Source organism: Numida meleagris, chromosome 8 (assembly GCF_002078875.1).
Source record: "Numida meleagris isolate 19003 breed g44 Domestic line chromosome 8, NumMel1.0, whole genome shotgun sequence".
Classification (NCBI taxonomy): Eukaryota; Metazoa; Chordata; class Aves; order Galliformes; family Numididae; genus Numida; species Numida meleagris.
In genome coordinates this window covers 4,451,369-4,470,490 of record NC_034416.1, presented here as the reverse complement: position 1 = coordinate 4,470,490, position 19,122 = coordinate 4,451,369, and the positions used below count along the sequence as shown (strand labels likewise).

Genomic DNA, 19,122 nt, shown 5'->3' with positions numbered 1-19,122 from the left:
GGACTAAATTATCTCGATGGTCTTCTCTAACCTTAATTTTTCAAAGCTGTAAGGCAAGTCTTTACAATCCCATCCACACCTCCCAAGCACAGCTGCAAAAAGACAAAGGGAAAACCACCACCCACCACAGGACAACCGCTCCAGCGAGGACCAGAAAATCCCGCTCATTTATGAGGGCCTGGCCCACCCTACCCGGAGCGGCGCACGTCCGACCAACGTGCAGCTGGGCGGCCGCGGTGAGAGCCCGGCAGGCTGCGGCCTCCCCCTACCGGGCTCGGCGCCGCGTGCATCCGGGGCCCCGGCGGGCGGTGACGTCAGCGCTATAAAGGGCTGGAGCTCCTTTGTTCGCTCTCATTGCGCAGTTGCGGCCGGGTGGGAGAGGAGGTGAGCGGTCCGAAGCGAGCCGAGCAGGCCCGGGATCTGCGGGGAGGGAGAAACGGGGCACTGCGAAGTGAAGGCCGGATGTAGGAAGCGGCAGTGCGATGAAAGGCTCTGCTTGCGGTGAGGAGCTGCGCTCCGCCCGCCGCTGCGGGCCTGGGGCGAGGCGCGGTGGATCCTAGCCTGCCTGCTTCTCTCTCTGCCTGCCGGCCCACGTGCGGGGCGCAGGGGCGGCCGTGGTGGGGTGCGGGGGTCCCTGGCGCGCGAGGCGCTTGGCCGCCATTTTAGGTGCGGGGGTTTCTCGGCGTGGTCCCGCCGCGTGGGCTCCACTTCCTCGAGGAGGAGAAAGGGAGGGCGGCTGCGGGCGCGCCCTGGGGGCCGGTCGGAGGGCCCGGTGCGGGGCTTGAGGCGCCCGGTCACCTTAGTGCTGAGGCGGTCGTCTGGCGCCGGCAGGGAAAGAAGGCCCTGCCAGCGGTGGCCGCCATTTTGTGGAGGTGTGTGGAGAACGCGGAGGGTCCGGCGCCCCCTCCTTGTTCTCCTCTCCTTTCCTAGCTCGGCCCGCCGCTTCGCGACGCTCGGGTGTCCGGCCGCCGCTTCTTGTCCGCCTGCGCGGTCGGTGCGGCCCGGCCGGCGGCGGCTCCTTCCGGGGTTCTTTGTGCCTGGGCGCTGAGGGGCCGCGCCGGCACTGCGGCGGGCTTTCCCGCCACTGGCCCGAGGGCGTGTGGTATCGTTTGTCCGCAGGCGCCGGGCGTTCCGCCAGTCGTTCCGAGAGCCCTTTGTCTCCGGCTCTTCTTTTTGTCCCTCTTCTCTTAACCGTGTTGGACTGCGGTGTCGGGCTGGTATCCATTCAGACTATCGTATTGTGCAGGCCTCGGCTTTGGCATAGTGTCGATGTACTGAAAATAACGTGAAAGATTGAGCTTAGTTTTGAATGTTGGCCTAACTGACTTTGAACTTACCATTTTGGTTTTATCTTAACGTTAGTTGTATTTGTTGAAAAATCTGTGACAGGAGTGAGAGGGATGCAGTACTAAGATTACCATCAAAGGCAAAGAGGGAGTAAGCTTAGCTTCTCTGCATTCACCGTTGTTGATGCTAAAACTGTTCTCATCAGAGCCTTGCTTTGTTCTTTGGAATTGACTCTTTCTACTGGAAATAGCTGCTTCAACCCGGTACTTATTCTTTTTTCCCTTTATACTTAACATCTCTTTGATGTCTTGTTCAAAGAAAATTGGCTTGCGTTTGGGGAAAAGTGAATATTCCATGGGATTGTCCAGTAATCTGCTGTAGTCTTTTTTGTTAACGACAGCTGTATGCTTTCAATAGGTCTCTTGTAGCGTCAAAATGGTTGAAGCAGATCGTCCTGGGAAACTGTTCATCGGGGGCCTGAACACAGAGACAAATGAAAAAGCCCTTGAGGCTGTATTTGGCAAATATGGACGCATTGTGGAAGGTAAAAACAAAAAACACTTGCTATCTTAAGATTAAAAACAATGGGAAACAGCTGTGATGACTCATATGTTGTTGATCTTGTGAAATGATCATGTTCTCTAAGAAGTTCTGAGCTTAATGGTTAAATAAAGGCTAGGTTTTGTTGCTTGATTACAGAAGAGGGTAACGTGGCTTTATTTCCACCATAGTCCTCCTGATGAAAGATCGTGAAACCAACAAGTCCAGAGGGTTTGCGTTCGTAACATTTGAGAGTCCAGCAGATGCAAAAGATGCTGCCAGAGACATGAATGGAAAGGTAGGAATTGAGATCTGCTTTGCTGTTGGTGCTAACCAAAAATACTGCTTTATGGAGCTAAACTGACTTGTAATAAGACTTGGAAAGATAATGGACTAATGGAAGATTATGGAGACAAGTCACAGTGTTAAATTTGTCAAAGTGTCTTTATTTCCTCTTGTCTCCATGAAGCTGGAATCACTTTCCTCTGACTCTGGATTTGACAGCAGAAGGTGAAGCCTGGCTGTCATTCAGTAATATTTAATTGATGATGGAGAGCTTTCTAGTAGACGTATCTTCACTCTTGCATGCCTCCTATAATGCTTTTGTTTTTACTGTACTTGAATGTAGTACTGTGTAAATGATATTTTAGGGAAGCAACTTGCCTGGAAACTATGAATGTTTCCCCTAATAGGGGTTTAATGTGACTTGCCTACACTGTGGTGTGTTGATGCATTGTTAATTTGTAGGTATCCTTATGTACGTGGCCCTTCTTGCCAGTTATGGTGAAGCAGTTTTGCAGTTAACCAGCAGTTGAATTTGTTTATGCCCTGCAGTGGGACTACATAGCTTAAAGAAAATATGTACTAAATAACTAATACATGTTATGTCTTTAAAAAGGAAAACAAATCTGAATTTGGAGCAAATTGTGAGATTCACGTCAGGATAGCTTGCTGGAGGAGTTCAGGTTATTGTGATTTAATTTTGCTTCAGCATGTGTTTGAAAGCCTAAATGCAAGTTTGTGACTTAGTGATCAACAGCAATTTTCAAAGAAATGCTCTCTTTAGACAGTTTAAGCTGTCACGTCAGTTGACTTGAATTTCAGACTCTTGTCTGTCATGCATAATCTGAAGAGTTCAGTTGTAAAGATCATGTTGAATTGGGCTTTCTGCTAACAGCATCTCTTCTAAGGTTAAAAGAGTCTCTATTTAGAATGGCTGAATAGCACTCAAGCTTTCGATAACTGTTAGAGCGAAATAATAACTGACACTTTTTTCAGTTCAATATAGTCTATAAGCAAAGCATAATGCACTTTTGCACTTATGGAATAGGAACTTGAGTTTGTAGTGTTCACAGAGCATGCGTATACTTAAACTTAGTTATTCCTTGTTTTGTGTTACAGCAGGCTTTTCTGCTGTGTGTGCTGCTTAGTTTCTGGGTTCTTGAGGACAATCTGGTGATGATTAGTGTTAACTTTGTATGGAGACTTGCTTCCTCTTTAAGCAAGTTAGTAATTTTTCTTAGTGTGGAGAGTGACAAGTCAGACAATGTTCTTTCTATACCAGTCTAAACATCTTTAAAGGTGCACCTGTTTCTGAATCTGTCCCTGTTGTGTAGCTTGCTACAGTTCTGAAGACCTGTTCACCGTAGTTCGGAAACCCTGATTTCCTGAGTTAATAATTCCATTGAATGCCCACATACAGTCCCTAATCCTGAGAACTTTCTGTGGAGAGCAGCATTTAAATGAAAATCACTCTGAAAATAACGAACTGTTCGAAATCTTGAACGTTGTATATCTGTTCACATCGGAAACATAAAAGTAATGCTCAGTAAAGTAGCTAAATACCATTGAATGCTCGTCTGTATTTTGGAATGCACCGTCTGGATCACTTGAGATCTAGGAAGTAATGACTTGTGGGTGGTCATTGTCATGGCTTCTGTCTTCAGAGCTGCAAATCTAAATGTGCTTCCATCTCCTTTGAAATTTGAACAGCAGCATATGAAAGTAACATCCTCGCTCAGGATTTGGGCAAGAATGACCTTCAGTGTAAGCCTGCAAGTGTAGCTGTGTATAGTTCCAATTCTGTTCTTATCTGGCTTGGTTTAGTCATGGATATGAAAGATGGTTATGAGGCAGCACTTCATCGGAAAGCCTTCTGGACAGTATGTGGTGCCGATACTTCAAAGAGACTCTGCATTCTATGTCTGAAGAGGATTGATGCTTGAGGCATCCTGTGGGAGGAGTTCATTCTAATCTGTCCAAAATGGGAGTTGTGACTAATTGGAGTGCTCATGAAAAATCCAGGCATTTCAAAGGAAGCAACAGCAGAAGCACTTGACCTGCCTCACCAGGGGAAAGAGGTGATGTATGGGCAGTGTGTAGCTCATTCTGTCATTCCAAAGAAATTCAAAGTTGCAGCCAGCAGAAGAGGCCAAATTGGATGAATTCCGCAAGAACGTATCTTCAGTTGCTGGAGTTGGGGGAAGAAATGGGGTTAAATATTTCATTCTAAAATGGAACAAGCATAAACTAGTCTCAGCTTGCTTGTTGAAAATTTTAGTCCTGAAGAAGGAGGTCAGGAGATAATGGTTTTGGGGGAAGGGGAGTTTCTCAAATTACTTTATCTGCAGAATTGGATCAGTTTTAACCTGAGTGGTACAATAGAAATGTTAAAGTACTTTATAGCAAATTCTTTAGAAATAAATCTTAATTGTAAGGTAGCAAAGTCAACATCCTGATGTGATAAAATGCAGTTGCTTGTCTGAATACAAGTGAATACTCAAAGTCCATAGCGAACTTTCTAAGCGTTAAGCTGTTCTGATCTTCTGATTTGAAGTCCCGAGGACAAAAATCTATAATTAAGGAAAATGTGACTTCAGAGGAAACATCTGGGACAAGCCAAAGATAAAATTCCTTTTGAAGCATTCCGTTCTTCCAGTTGAACATTTGCCAAGCCCACTGGAGTGTGTTGAGAGGCTGGAAGTGAATACTATAATCCACTACAGAAGACTGTCGTCCACTAATGAACAAACTTATTTCCAGATTTTCTGATGAAGAAGTGATGTAATACATAAGCTCTGCTTGATAGGAAACGATCTTCAGCTCTTTTATGTATTTGATATGGGGAAGTACTCATGGTATGTCTTCAAGAAACATGCAGAGATGGTGATAAAATTGCTGCAGCCTCAGCAGTAAAATGGTCCCTGGGAGTGTAAAGCCCTGCGTGTTGTTAGGCTGCCGGTTCATGCAAGTTTCTCTGGAATCTTAAATTATGGCTACTCAAACATTCCAAATACACCTCATTTAACTTCTGTTTTGCAATGTGGAGCAGTTTGCAGGACAGTTCTCTAATTGTTTGCTTGAGGTTCCATGGCACACAGTACAAAACTGTATAGATTGTTCATTGTGCATACAGGAGTTTTTTAAATTCTGGTTGCAAATCTACTACTATCCTTAAATGAGCATATAGTAGACTTTATTTTTTAGCACCAAGGTAATGCCACAAAATGGTGCCCCTATCATACTAAAAATGCTATTGTAATGCTTGCAATCAAGACTATAAACACCAACTAATGAGTGTTTGTTTTGACAACTGAAAATTTCTTGATCTGTGATGACTTGTCTGAGTTCTGTCTCATCAGTAAGATGAGTGCTTTCATCATTTGACCTGAAAACCTGTAAAGTGAAGATGTCTCCTCTTTCCAAGTTTATCATATCTTAAAGCAAATACCTTCTGGTTAACAGCAGCAAAAACAAAGGTTTTCTTGGATGTTAGATATAAATTTGGGCTGCTTGAAAGCAGTTTCAAAAGAAACCTGTGTTTTGCCTGGGTAATGTGCATAGGTGCAAGGCAGAAGAAAATAAGGAATAGAAATCATAGGAAAACAGCGCCTTCTACATTTAAACAGAAAAAAAAAAGAGAAAAAACACCAAGTGACTTGGCATCCAAGTGTTCAGAATTGAACTTGGCATTCAGTGTCCCTGCTAGTGGAAAGAGATGATATTTGGGCTCAAAAATTCAAACAAATTGTTAGTAGTCTGCCATGAAACAGGGCGGCTGTAGTCACAATAGCAGAGCTTAAGGCTTCAAGCCAACCTTTCCTGTTCTAAGAGATGGCAGAATTATGTATGAGAGAAATTAAGTTCCAGTGATGAGTAGTGTTAATGTTTGCTCCTGGAACATTTGAGCTTGTCATGCCAAATGTCATTGAGAAACTATGTTAATTAAGTCAAAACCAAGACCAATGTTATGTTGCTAACATGTATTTTTTCTCAAGATGGATTGAGTCAAACCTTTGGATATCCACTTTGTTTTTCAAATAGTAGCTACAACTATGTATGGTGGTGGAATACATACATTACTAGAGTGGATGATTTCAGAAAGGGGCAGATTTCATTGGAGAAGGAAGAAGATTCAGTTTTACCTCCATAAACAACCACTAGCAGTGCAGAGTGAGACACTTATCAGCAATTTTCTTCATTTATTGCAATAACGTGCAATTAACAACACTGCCTAATTCATTAGCTGTCACAGAGTTAAATATTAGCTTACAAAAAGGCAAATAAGCTGCATTTGCCAGTATGGATGTGCAGTGAACTAATTTCAGTAGAGCTCGTGATCTTGACTCTGCTCTTCTGACTAAATGTGTGTTGTCTGAAAGAGGATGCAATGGATAAACTTGTTGAGTTACTCAGTAAATCTTAACGCATATTCGTATTTGCGGCATAATAGCTGGCTGCAGAGTTCCTGTTACTGCAGGTCTGTGCTCCAGAAAAAGCATCCACTTAAAAAAAAAAAAAAGTCCACTCTGGAAAAGCAAGTAATAGAATAAATGGTGGCAGTCACCTCTTTTTTTGAAAACTCACCTTGAAACAGTAGAAAAGGGGTGAATTACCATACTCAGTCTGCTCTGTAGATGCTGAAATTACTTCTAAATACTTCAGCGATCACCGTGTTATCAGGACATCAAGAAAATGTACTTAAAACGGCCTCCCCATTGCCAGAAACCCCAACTGAAGCTAAGATATCTTCAGCTTAATCCTGTAACTACTGGTGCAGTCAGTTTGGTGCAAAAGTCCGTGGCAATTGGAAGTAAATTGGAGCTCATAAATCATATTTCATTTATGGAATAAATGACATGGGGCTGCCGTAGTCATTGGACACTTTTATTTTGACTGAAAATGCTTTCTGATGCTGCTCTGTGTTTTTTCATCAATACCACAAGAATGAAGTACTCTAGAAATTAGGCCCAACATGCTGCTGAGTACGTGGGGACTAATACTGAAGACACAATCTGTTCTAGAGTTGCTCTAACATTATAAAATGGAAGCCCTGTAATAGTGAAGCAAGAAGGGCTTAATTTAAGAAATACAAACATGACTGAGCAGTAAGTAAAGCAGCTTCTTCTTTAGTCATTAGATGGGAAAGCAATTAAAGTGGAACAAGCAACCAAGCCATCCTTTGAAAGTGGTGGTAGGCGTGGGCCACCACCCCCTCCACGAAGCAGAGGTCCTCCCAGGGGCCTTAGAGGTGGAAGAGGCGGAAGTGGCGCGAGAGGACCACCTTCAAGAGGGAGTCACTTGGGTATGTATTTACCTATCTCATTATATACTTGGACAACATACAAGACAATCCCATTGGAAGATGACAATAATCCTACTGGAAAAAGTCAAACAGCTGAATAGTGCACTCCTTGTTCGTTATTAAAATCATGAAATGTAATCTCGGCAGTTGAGTCAAATTTTTGATTAGGCAAGTACACCTTAAGAAAAAGGCTTTCAAATATGAAGATTCCCTTCTACATCTAACACTCTACTTGACTTTTGGCTATGAAAGAAACAAAACTCCTGCCCTGCACGTGAGAAAGGAAGCTTTCTTGTATTCAAGGTGAAAAAGTGATTCTCTTCCACCAGGGTAAGGGAAGTGCCTTCTGTTCCTTACTAGCACGAGGTCTAAACTCATTAAACTGTAGCTGTTTAAATGACTGATCCTCTGGAGTCACAGTGGCAATTAGGAAAGCTAAACATTGCTCATTACATTGTTTTGAGTTGAAGCTCTCTGAAATGGAAGGATAGTACACAACTTGATACTGGATGTACTTAGATGTACCTATTTATTCAGCGACTTTTCAATATTAAAACAGTCACTTAAAGCAGCATGTGAGTTATAACAGGTGTAGTGCAGGAAAAAAAAACCTCTGAAAATAGTGAAAACTCTGTTCTTGGAAAGTCTATGTAGTAGGTCCTACGGTATCCCCATTCTCTCTTTATGTAGGATCTTCTCTAGTGAATCTTCCCAGGTGGCTTTTGTCTTCTCAGGACAGTAACTTGTTAGCATTTAACCCGAGACTGATGACAGATAAGAGTTTTCTTTCTCCTTTGCAGCACACACTGTGGCTTTTAGATCACTTCTGTAAGACGATTCTTAACGGGAATTTAAGCTGTGAAAAAGTTAATTTGGCATGCTCTCGATTCTGCCAGTAGCATCTAGTAGTGACCAAAACACAAGAGGAAGATATTTTAAGGTCTAATGTTAGATGTTTACTGTTGATCACACAGTAATGGTAACATCAGTTAGATTATTGAAGTTGAGGCTTTAGGGACATACAGGTAAGTACTGCGGAAGTAACAGGTTGGTGCGTGGCTTTTCTTCTAGGGTCTTCTCGAGGGCCGCTTCCCATGAAGAGAGGTCCACCTCCACGAAGTGGAGGCCCTCCACCTAAAAGATCTGCGCCTTCGGGACCAGTGCGTAGCAGTAGCATGGGAGGAAGAGGTAAGGACTTAGTCAGTTATTCTGTTGCCTAGTCAGCTGTCTTGTAATACCTTAGTCATCAGAAACTGATGAAAAACATTGATTTTTAAGTTAAATCTACTGTGGGCTAGTTGATTGTTTTTACTGTTTATCAGTTCTCTTCATATTAACATCATTCTCAGCTGTTGGTACAACTGGTGTGATTTGATGAATGTGTTCCTTTTAATGCTGCTTTAGGACTTCATAAGCAGAAAAGTATTGTGAATGTAGACTACAGATGATGCTTCTAAATCTCTGTGAAGAGTGAAGTAGTAATTGCCTCGAGTCTTCTGTATGGTTAAGTGCTAACTATATTATAAAACTTCTATTTAAGCTCCTGTGTCACGTGGAAGAGACAGTTACGGTGGTCCTCCACGCAGAGAACCAATGCCATCACGAAGAGATGTCTACATGTCTCCAAGGGATGATGGCTATAGCACTAAAGATGGGTAAATGTTCTTAGTGATTTAGATTGGCTTAATATTCTTCAGAGGATTTTGATCCTTGATTACTGTGACATAACTCAATTCTTGTTCTTTGTAGTTACTCAAGTAGAGATTACCCCAGTTCCAGGGACACACGGGACTACGCACCACCTCCACGAGACTATGCGTATCGTGATTATGGTCATTCCAGTTCACGTGATGAATACCCCTCGAGGGGCTATAGGTATCTACTACTGGATTTTTGACCATGTCTTTTTACTTCTGCTGTGATGTGACTGATTTGTACTAAGTCTCAGTAGTCTTTCCTCTTACAGCGATCGTGATGGATACGGTGGTGGACGTGACAGAGACTACTCAGATCATCCAAGTGGAGGTTCCTACAGAGATTCATATGAGAGCTATGGTAAGAATCCATTTTGAGGATCATGCAGTAATTTGTACGGGTCTCATGAAGTCTGACTTCTACTGGGTTGATCACGTTTTAGGGGGAAATGGCACATTTTTTTTTTCCCCTACAGTGAAAGTGCAGTTGTTGGTTATCATTTGATCACCTTGTTAAGCTATAAGTTAAAGAAGCAAAGTCTACAATTCAGAATTGCAGCTATCTCTGGAAAATGTGGCTGAGTTTCTTCTCTAAAATAACAAGCTGTTCTGGAATACCCAGTAAAGAGCCTGCCTGAATAAACACCGTCTTCATTCCTTCAAAGTCTGTTAAATCCACTCACTGCCTGATACGCAATTCCCACTTAAAATACCATTAACATGGCAGATTATATAAAGAACATCTCAATGCATACAAAAGAGTAAAAGTAAACATTTAATACAGCAATTCTGTAAATTCAGATTGAAATTGTTATATATAACTTATGGTGTTGCCATATTACCTGACCATTGACCCTGCAGGTAACTCACGTAGTGCTCCACCTGCACGAGGGCCCCCGCCATCTTATGGTGGAAGCAGTCGATATGATGATTACGGCAGCACACGTGATGGATATGGAAGCCGAGAAAGTTACTCAAGCAGCAGAAGTGATGTCTACTCAAGTGGCCGTGATCGTGTTGGAAGACAAGACAGGGGTCTTCCCCCATCCATGGAAAGGGGCTATCCACCTCCTCGTGATTCATACAGTAGTTCAAGCCGCGGAGCACCCAGAGGTGGTGGCCGTGGTGGAAGCAGATCTGACAGAGGTGGAGGCAGAAGCAGATACTAAAAACACTCTTAAATTTTTTTTTGGACCAAGACATTACTTCTCAAACAAATTAAAAAAAAAAAAAGTGGAAGTTGTTCTATCTTTACTACCAGAGGACTAAAAGGAGAAGTTGTTTTTACCTTTTTTTATTGTTGCCTGTTAAGTTTTCCCCTCCATTACTTTTATGCTTTTGTGAAGAAAAGTTAAACCAGTGTTTAATTTCATTTCAAAATTGTTAACATTTCTTTCAAAAGGCAGATGTTAAATGTATAAGATTTGAGCTGTGTACTAGTGTTGTAATTTTCAAAGTAAAGTTTCCCTGAAATGCCACACTTCCCATCTGGCTTTCCTCGTGAACGGAACAAGCAGTTCTTAAGATCTTCCACACAACATCCAACTATCTAATATGGAGCTGGATTGTTCTGCATATTCAGCATCTCATTCTTAAAGTATTGTTTGTGATGTGGAGGGTGGTGGGGATATTCCACAAAAAGTTCATTTTTTGTCTAGAATTTGAAGTCAGTGTTCCTTGGAGTCAGTGTTCCCAGTAGAGAATGCCTTCAGATCCTTGTGTTTAAAAAAAAAAAAAAGTCACTCCACCTGAAAAAGCACGTGGATGCTATTTTTTTGCCTTCCTCCTGTTTCATGGGGAGTTTAAAAAGTATTCCCCATCAAATGAACCATGTACATGTAAGTCAGCTACAGTATACTGTTTAAAAAAAAATTAAAAAAAATAAAAAAGTTTGACCAATTCATCAAAGGAGCTACAAAGCCATGCTTACTCATACTGTTTCAAATTTTTGCAACTCTGTAGTGTTTCACTTTTAAAGGAACATCTTTGATTCCAAAGGAGAAAATAAGATAAGCAAAGAAGTCTTTCTCTCCAACTTCTCAAAGGCTTATGGCTTCCTAAAAACAAGTGAAACTTTCAGCATTCCACAGCTGATTTAAAGCAACAAATGCCTGTGAAACAGCAAAGATGGTAAGCAAAGCAAACTAGTTTTTCAGTCTAAGTCAAAATTGAACCAAGTTTCTTCCTCTAGTACGGTAAAACAAGCTGCACGTCATGGCAATGGAAGTTCTGTCTAGATTTAAAAAAAATAAGGAAATGAAATACTTCAATGCATTAGAAGTTCTCAAAATTCAACATTTCTTCTTGGATAAAAGCATTTATGACGCCAGTTTTGAAACTAAAGATGAGAATGCAGCTCACTGTAGGCAGAATACTGTAAAGTAGGGTTGGGAGGGGGTATTTGTGCCCGGTATCATTCAGTGAAGATGCTCAAACAGACTGCGTATGCTGTTAAAATTTTAAGAAAATTAAAAGACTTGTGAAGTCAGGAATTTGTTTAGATTGACAGATACCATCTCAACTATTGGGAGTTTGGAGCAAGCCATTGCAAACTTGACATTTAGTTGGATGCCTGACTGTTCAGTTTTGACACAGCATTACAGGGATATCTAGTACATGTGGCAGAACCTGTGACAAGTTATGACTCAGGTAAAGCCATGAAGTTCAAAAGATGCTCTTGAATATAGTATACGTGAAGACCTCCAACTAAAAGCAAAACCAAAGCTTTTTACTTCTGTTTAGTCCTCAGTATGCTTTGTCGTTCAACTTATGGATTTAACGTGGCAGTGCACCATTGAAAAGGAATGAGAATCCATAAGCCATGCAACCACTCACTAAGTCATTCCAGTCCATTCCAAACCAGTGAATCCTCCACCACTTAGAAGAGAAGTAGTAAAACTTGAAACAGACTAATCTGCAAACCCAAGCTTGTGACTCTTGAAATGGGGGAAAGCGCTGTAGATTGACTTGTGCTGTAAAATGTATTTTTCTCAGCTCGCTTTATTTTGATTACAGGATGATAACTTCTGGGAGATGCTTCTGAAGTAAAGCAGGTTCACGTGGTTTGGTGGCAGAGATGAGTGATGCCTGTACTGATAGATCAGGTAATTACCGTGTTTTTGTAGTAGCTATATGGAAGGTTTTTGACGAATCTGTGTTTGTAGAGTTGGGTGGACATCCTTGGTGGCTAAATAATCCTTTCAACTCTGAAGGCAAATTTTGGAGGAGCAGATCTAAGCAGGGTTTCTAATTGCCAAGTTAGAAATTTCAGTGAGAGATTTCATATCTGCAGAAATGGTCCAGTTTGGAAACAGCTGATCATAAAATACAGCTACAAATGCACCATAAAGTGCATTTAAGTATGAACGCACTATACTTAGTCTGGTAGTCATCATAAAATAAGACCAAAATATCTGGATTTGAGTAACAGTTGTTGGTACAAAGATTGAATCAGTCGTTGAATATGTAGATCTTTAATTATTACACTGTGTAGTCTTTGACTAGGAATTGATCTCAGCAAGGGTCCTTGGATTAAATTGCATATTTCCCATGCATGTCAAAAATAGCTTAAAACATTGTAGGTCAGCCGTGTTTTATGACTTGAAGGTCTACCACATTAGAATTAATCCTCTTCTGTGGGTGGAAGAGTAGGTACTGTTCAGATCTCATGAGTAATAACAACTGTTCTGTTTCTCTGATACTTACCAGCAAAAAAAGAAAGCAGTAGTTGCTGTCCTGCTAACAGTGTTAGAAAACTTTTAACAGTGTGGAAAACCTTTCCTCTAAAGAGTCACCATCCAAAAAAAAAACCAAACCAAAAACTCCACACCACCCTTAATGTGTTCATTGCCGGTTAAAAAAACTAGCGTAGAATGGAGGGTATGTACAAATTGGGTTTTTTTTGAGAAGATTTGCCAGTATTTTTTTTTAACTGTATTTTTTAAATTCATTTTCAAAGTACTCAGTACATATTAAAAAATACTTTGCTGCTACTTTAAAGTACTTTTGAGAACCAGCTTCAAAAAGGTGAAAAGAAAAAGCTGCAGTTGATACTGTGGTTCATCTGACTAATCTTTGGTTTTAGATAAGATCGGTCTTGTATAAAGGATAAGTTCTGCTGTGTACTGTGTGTTATTACAATCTCAGTTTATTATAGTTTTTTCTCTGTGCAGTATTTTTGTCAGAATATGCCACTAAGACTTTGTACATATTCCTGACAAATTCCTCCTTCATCTCAGGGTACTGAATTTCAGATCAGTAAGGGATGTGATACAGTGACAGGACCCAGTAGATCAGGTTGATGATTGGACTCGGTGATCTTGAAGGTCTTCTCCAGCCTAGATGGTTCTGTGATTCTGTGAAGTACAGAAGCATCATGTGTAGTTTCTGTTCTGAGTTGGAGTACATAAATAAATGAATGTACATATGAGTACATAATTAAATAAAAGAAAAGCTGCTAACTGACCAGCCTTCTGTTTTGTTGTCACTGTTCATAACATTTCCACAAACAACAAGTGTTAATTTCCTTATCTTTGTGGTGCTCTTGAATGTGATTGTTCAAGTATTTAAATCACAAATCCTACTGGAAATGACACTGAACTACTGGGTACCTTTTTTCATTGAAAAGTCGCTGATGTCAGTAATTGGGCACTGAGATGGAGTCAGAAAATAAGCCTTAAAAGTGAACTGTTCCTCCACCTGCAAAAAACGTAGTTGGCATCAGTTTTTAAAGTTTGAATCTGGTCCAGACCATGAGTCTTGCTAACAAAGAGGTGGCTTACTATCTTTAATATGCAGTGTCCTACGTGACTTGAAAAGGTTTTACCAAATCATGGTGCAGATTGTATCAAAATGTTGTCAATTTTTTTGGTACGTACATGCCATGTTAGTGTTAATTCTCTATCTCTTCTCTGGGAAGTGGGAAATTAATTACTCCTGGCAAGTGAAAATTTTTCTCTTCGAAAATGAAGACCTTCTTTATCAATTTACTGGATTTGTTTTGTCAGTTTCAGGTACTTTTTAGACCATGTTGGAATTAATAAAGATATAGCTGCTGATGTATTTTTTACTCTTGGAACAATTTGGAAATAATGAAAATATATTCACTGTGTATGCAGCAACAACTCAGTGATGTGACTTCGTCTGTTTCTTGTTTTTTGAGAGCATACTAAGTTGAATTTCCTTTCTTTCAGACTAGAAGAAGGCAGTGCAGCAGTGGATATGCATTGGAAAATTGAAGAACAACAAAATGCAGCTGACAAAAGTTGACTTTTGAGTTTGGTGTCACCCAGTATTTGTTTCAGAGGGTTGTGTTATAATTTAAGGTATTGACTTTGAAAGTAGCCCTTCTAATCTCTTATATCTAAGTATTAGGTGAAGATCCATTGTCTCCTGTAACTTATATCTTCCAGGAGCCAGGATTCTCATTTTTATGCAGTATACAAGCATCAGTAAATTCTGCAGCAGAAAAATCCTCAGGGTTGCTCTTTACATGCACTGTTTTTCCTCTATCCTGAAAGAAGAGCCAGTCATAGGAAAGTGAGTTCTAGTCCTCTAAAATGCAGAGGACTAAACAGCTCCAAATTGTTCCTCACCAAGGAACCATCAGGAGTTTTACAGTGTTCTTATGTGAACAATTTCATAATTGTCCATCTTCATGGATAAGAGGAAGGAAGTGTTGATATACTGAGACAGTATTAGTAAGAAGTCACCAAAAGGATTAGTTTTCTTATGTACTATGTTCTTAGAAAACTCCAGTAGGTGCCAGCAGTGCATCTCCTAGCAAGTGCTTAACTCCATAGAAACAAGACGTTTTCTTCAAAATACCGCCTTGGTTTTGATGCATTTTTAACCCATCTGTGTGCTGATGTGCCAGTGTACACGAGAGTAATGCTGAGGCATGGGTATTTGATACAGAAAACTAACTAGATTGACAGAGGTACATAGTCAAGGCTTGCAAAATTTATACTATTTTACAATAGACATAAACAGCTCTTGGTTTTTCAGTGAGTGAAGTGAAGAAAAAGCATGTGTACCCTTTCTAGGGCTTTAAAACTGTTTTATGGGTTCAGAGTATCACTTTAAACTTCAGTTAAAGATTGCAGATTCTGTGAGTAAATTGCCTTTAAGTAGGAAATGGATAAAACTGCAAAATTTTCCAGTGTTAAATAAATAAGTTGTTGAATAAAATGATGGCTTGTTTTGAATAAATTCTTCTTATTCTACCACTTTCATGGTAGAAATGATTGCTGACCAGTATTATGTAGTGGTGGTTTATTGGTGGGAGTTGTCTCTGAGTGTATTGTGCTTATTCAAGAATGAGTCATACTCTAATAATAAGAGATTTCGTTTTTCAGCTTGTAGTCTGAGTACTTCTAGGCTAAAACATTTAGCCATTTTAGCTGAAATGTAATGCCAGTACATGAGCTGCCATATGAAAAAAGATACACATGTGTGCCCCAGATGGTACATACTTCACATCAGTGGTACATTTTCATGCATTCTGCCACAGGCATCATCACTGAAAGTTAGCAGTTCAAATGTAAAGCATTGGTAGATGATGCAGGAGTGAGAATCCAGTCCCCTGTTTGCAGTGGGTGTTTACTGAAAAAAAAAAAAAAAAGTTGCATAAAAGTGACTTGTGTACAGATGCTCTAGAAAGTTTTCTGGATGTCTGAACAATGGTCAAAAAAAAGCAATGTTCTTCCTGTTCCTGACTATGCTGTTTGTTAGCTGGATGTATATCTCCTCCTTCCATTCACTTATTTTTTAAACTAATACTGCAATGTAGTCATTACTGATGAAAATCAGGCCACAAATAAAGGCTTACTGGCAATTTGGGGGTAGAGGTTGGCTCTACAAGAGGTAGTTGACAGTTGGATTTGTTCCTCTTAAGTAATCTTTTCCAAAGGCCAGACAAGAAATTGTTCCTTGCTTGGCGGAGATGCCTTCAGATCCTTGGTTCTGCCACAGAATTAATTCTGTGAGGGTGGCTGAACAAATGAAGATTTCTGGTTGGGTCCCGATGCTTTTCTGAAACGTGTGTAAGTTGGCTTTGAAGTGGCTTATCTGAAGTAGCTTAAATTTGGAGGTTTTCTGAATAGGTAAGAGGTGACTCTTTTGATCTCCTGGTAAGTGTTCAAGACGTGGGAAATACTTTCATTTAGTAGTAGTTGAAACCATTAGCCTGATACGCACCTGGCTGCAATAGCTGTGTGCAGATAGGCATAAACCTCTAGAGCTGCCCATCTTCCGGGTGGGGGGGGGAGATGGTTTTGGAGGCAGTCTGTGAAGAATTCCATGTTCAGGTTTGTAGCACTGACTAGTGAAGCAGGTATGTAATTTTCCCTCTGATGAAATATTTCTCAGTAGGTCAGCACTGCTCCATTCTGACCAGATGACTGGTGTCCTTTATTTACATGCGTTGTTCACAGGTGTGTGGGTTGACCCCAGTAGATGAATGAGCATACGGGAAAAGAAAAACAAAGCTATGAACGTGGAACTGCCAGTACTCATTTCTACAAATGGTGCTCACAAGAACTGGGGGAAAAAAAAAACACCTTTAAGAGTCTTGTAATTAGTCATAAATCTGAAACATTTTGCACACACACGGATTGCTGTGGATGTGTGTTCCCAGATGGCAGTGAGATCTGTGATTTAGCTTCAGACTGCTTCACCCTTTGCACTGGCTCCTGCTTCGTGTTACCAGTTTTGTCACACAACATTCTCCCATCCTGCCAGAGGTCAGAAGTACCAGCCCTAAGACCTGGGAAGTGAAGACACAACCCATTCAGATTTATTGCACGTAGTCTTCTGTGGCCGTTCTATTTCTCCTAACCCCTCAAATTAGATTTTTTCGGAGATTAGATCCTGTAACTACCATACAAAGGCAATTTTACTAGCAAGGCTTAGCACAGAAAGTTAAAATTACTATTTAGTGTGGCATTCTTCCCCAGTCATCTTTAGTGTCAAGTTCAATTGTAGCATTGTAAATAGACACATTTATTACTTCCGGCGATAGCCACAGGTTAAGGTGAAACCAGGTGGTAGCATGGCATCTGACAGAAGGAGGAAGTCGTAAGGTCTTGGTGGACACTAAGTGCCCACATGAAGTACTTCTACTTTCAGGAGCTGGCAGTTGTGTAGTTGAAGATCTGCTTTCACTTGCATCTCTTCAACGTAGCCCACTAGAATCCGTTTTGTAAAAAAGATGTTTCTGACCTTAGAGTAGCTGTTGTTCTGGTTACTAAGCTTTGCTGAGTATTGGTGCTGAGCCCCCCCCAAAACAAAGTTTCACATTTGAGCCGTGCAACCAGCAAAAGAGGCAGGAAGATGTAAGCACGGATGTGGGTTAGCGCGAGCTGCAGCACGGAACTGCGCTGAGGGCAGAAGTGGCAGCAATGAATCCAGAGGAGCAAGTTGTAACGTGGCTCATTTCATTAGGAGTTCTGAACTCCCCGAAGAAAATAGTTGATGATCCAGAGGAGTTCCTGAAAACTGCTCTGAGGGATGGAACTGTGCTCTGCAAACTCATCCATCGGCTCCTTCCGGGGTCTGCAGAAAAGGTAACTGCTGGAAGATGTATTTTGCTGGCCTGAAACCAGAGCACTGCTAAGTAAAACTGTGGGTCGTTCTGAGATACGCTTCTCTTTGGTAAGCTGTAGAAGCAGTCGTGATTAATGTAGACGTTATTAGTTCTAGCCAAGGGCAGAATACAGCTTAGATTTAGCTCGTTGGTTTCTTTTGACATCCAGAAAAACGACCGCAGAAGGCTGCAGCTGGCTGAGGTAACACATGCTGGTGTGGTGGCAGGAAATACCGGGCCTACCAGAGGCCTACCAGAGTTGGAAATGCCCTGGTTTTGAATAAGTTATGCAGTTTGTATTTACGCAAATACCACGAATTGCAGCAACATAAACATACGCTTTCAGACCTGACTGTAAAATACTTTGCCAGTCAGGAAGTACAGTGAAGAATATGGTGAGGCTGGGGGTGCGTGAACCTTCCATCCATGCGATGCTTGAGCTGTTGCAGGCCCAGCAAACCCGCTGGTACCGGAGCCGTGTCGGTGCCTCCCATCGCAGTTTGCTGAGGCGTTTGTTGAGATGGTCCAACTGTGTGCGAGGCAACTGCAGGTGGGAAAAAGGGAAGGAGTCCGAGGAGAGGTGGGAAATGGCAGCACAGAGAAGCTATTGAATTAAAAGAAATTAAAATGTCCTCTGTAAGACAGCAGGCTTTTATTTATTTTGCTAGAAATCACTCTTGCTAGCTCTTTTTGCTTGTATCTGATGGTTTGGGACACTGTGTTCTTAAAAGTCATCAGTTCCCACTGCCGTTCGGGGCATTGTCATATGTTGACATTCAAAACAAGATGCCGACCATTTCGACTCACGCATCACTTCCTCCAGTGGCTCTTTCTTCCTGCTTCGACAGCTTGCCTGCCTCCCCCACCGCCCCCTGCAGAAGCTTCCCTAATTCGGCACAACGCGCACATGTCAATATTCATGCGGGCCTCCTGACAAGGCTGTATGGGAGGTAACGCAACCATCTCCGTGCGTTTTGTTCCGTAGTATTGTCTGGAGCCTAAAAGTGAAGCTGATTGCATCGCTAATATTCAAGAGTTCTTGAGGGGCTGTGCACTTCTTAAAGTGGAGGTAAGTCATCTTTTATGATGATTATTTACATCGTGTTGGTGTATCGTGCTTGTTTAATAAGTGTATGGAAGCCAAATACAAGAGGGACAAAATCGGTAGTCATTCCTGATCTTCTGTGTTAATAACATGAATAGGAGGATGGGTAATGAGGTGGAAATGGAGAGTATGGGCTGTGAGCTAACAGGTTCCTCCACGTCTTGGAGGAATCTGAATGCCCAGGTGGAAACGTGTGCAGCAGGGACGGGTTCTGTCTGAACCGCTGGGCGGTGAGGACCTGTGTGCATCTCTTTTTCCATTATTGCAGACAAGGGCTTGCAGTTTTCAGCTTTGCTTGACTATAAAAGGGAAATAATACAGCAGTTCC

General features: G+C 41.5%; 2 protein-coding genes across 6 annotated transcripts in view; both read left to right on the top strand.

The window, feature by feature from the left end:
- Positions 255-15,294, top strand: RBMX (RNA binding motif protein, X-linked). Of its 3 annotated transcripts, none has more exons than XM_021406534.1 (10): positions 255-384; positions 1,705-1,831; positions 2,019-2,125; positions 7,240-7,411; positions 8,483-8,599; positions 8,952-9,066; positions 9,161-9,286; positions 9,378-9,466; positions 9,967-12,209; positions 14,298-15,294. In XM_021406534.1, the coding sequence occupies exons 2-9, from the start codon at positions 1,723-1,725 to the stop codon at positions 10,272-10,274; spliced, it is 1,143 nt and encodes a 380-aa protein (XP_021262209.1). In that variant the 5' UTR covers positions 255-384; positions 1,705-1,722; the 3' UTR covers positions 10,275-12,209; positions 14,298-15,294. The 3 variants fall into 3 exon arrangements, with proteins under 3 accessions (XP_021262209.1, XP_021262207.1, XP_021262208.1); XM_021406532.1 differs by having other exon boundaries at positions 9,363-9,466; XM_021406533.1 differs by having other exon boundaries at positions 365-501; positions 9,363-9,466.
- Positions 17,441-19,122, top strand: part of ARHGEF6 (Rac/Cdc42 guanine nucleotide exchange factor 6) — a 33,633-nt gene continuing 31,951 nt past the window's right edge. The window contains exons 1-2 of one of the 3 annotated variants that reach the window (XM_021406529.1): positions 17,441-17,669; positions 18,675-18,758. In XM_021406529.1, coding sequence (XP_021262204.1) covers positions 17,505-17,669; positions 18,675-18,758 — 249 coding nt within the window. In that variant the 5' untranslated portion in view covers positions 17,441-17,504. The remainder of the gene's footprint in view (positions 17,670-18,674; positions 18,759-19,122) is intronic. The other 2 variants (XM_021406527.1, XM_021406528.1) reach the window with 2 other exon arrangements.

What these genes read in the sequence shown, in the direction of transcription:
- RBMX (XM_021406532.1), top strand. Translation starts at nt 1,723, where the DNA reads ATGGTTGAAGCAGATCGTCCTGGGAAACTGTTCATCGGGGGCCTGAAC. An exon ending in ATATGGACGCATTGTGGAAG is followed by an intron (nt 1,832 to 2,018) that starts GTAAAAACAAAA and finishes TTTCCACCATAG; the next exon opens with TCCTCCTGATGAAAGATCGT. An exon ending in TTCAAGAGGGAGTCACTTGG is followed by an intron (nt 7,412 to 8,482) that starts GTATGTATTTAC and finishes CTTTTCTTCTAG; the next exon opens with GGTCTTCTCGAGGGCCGCTT.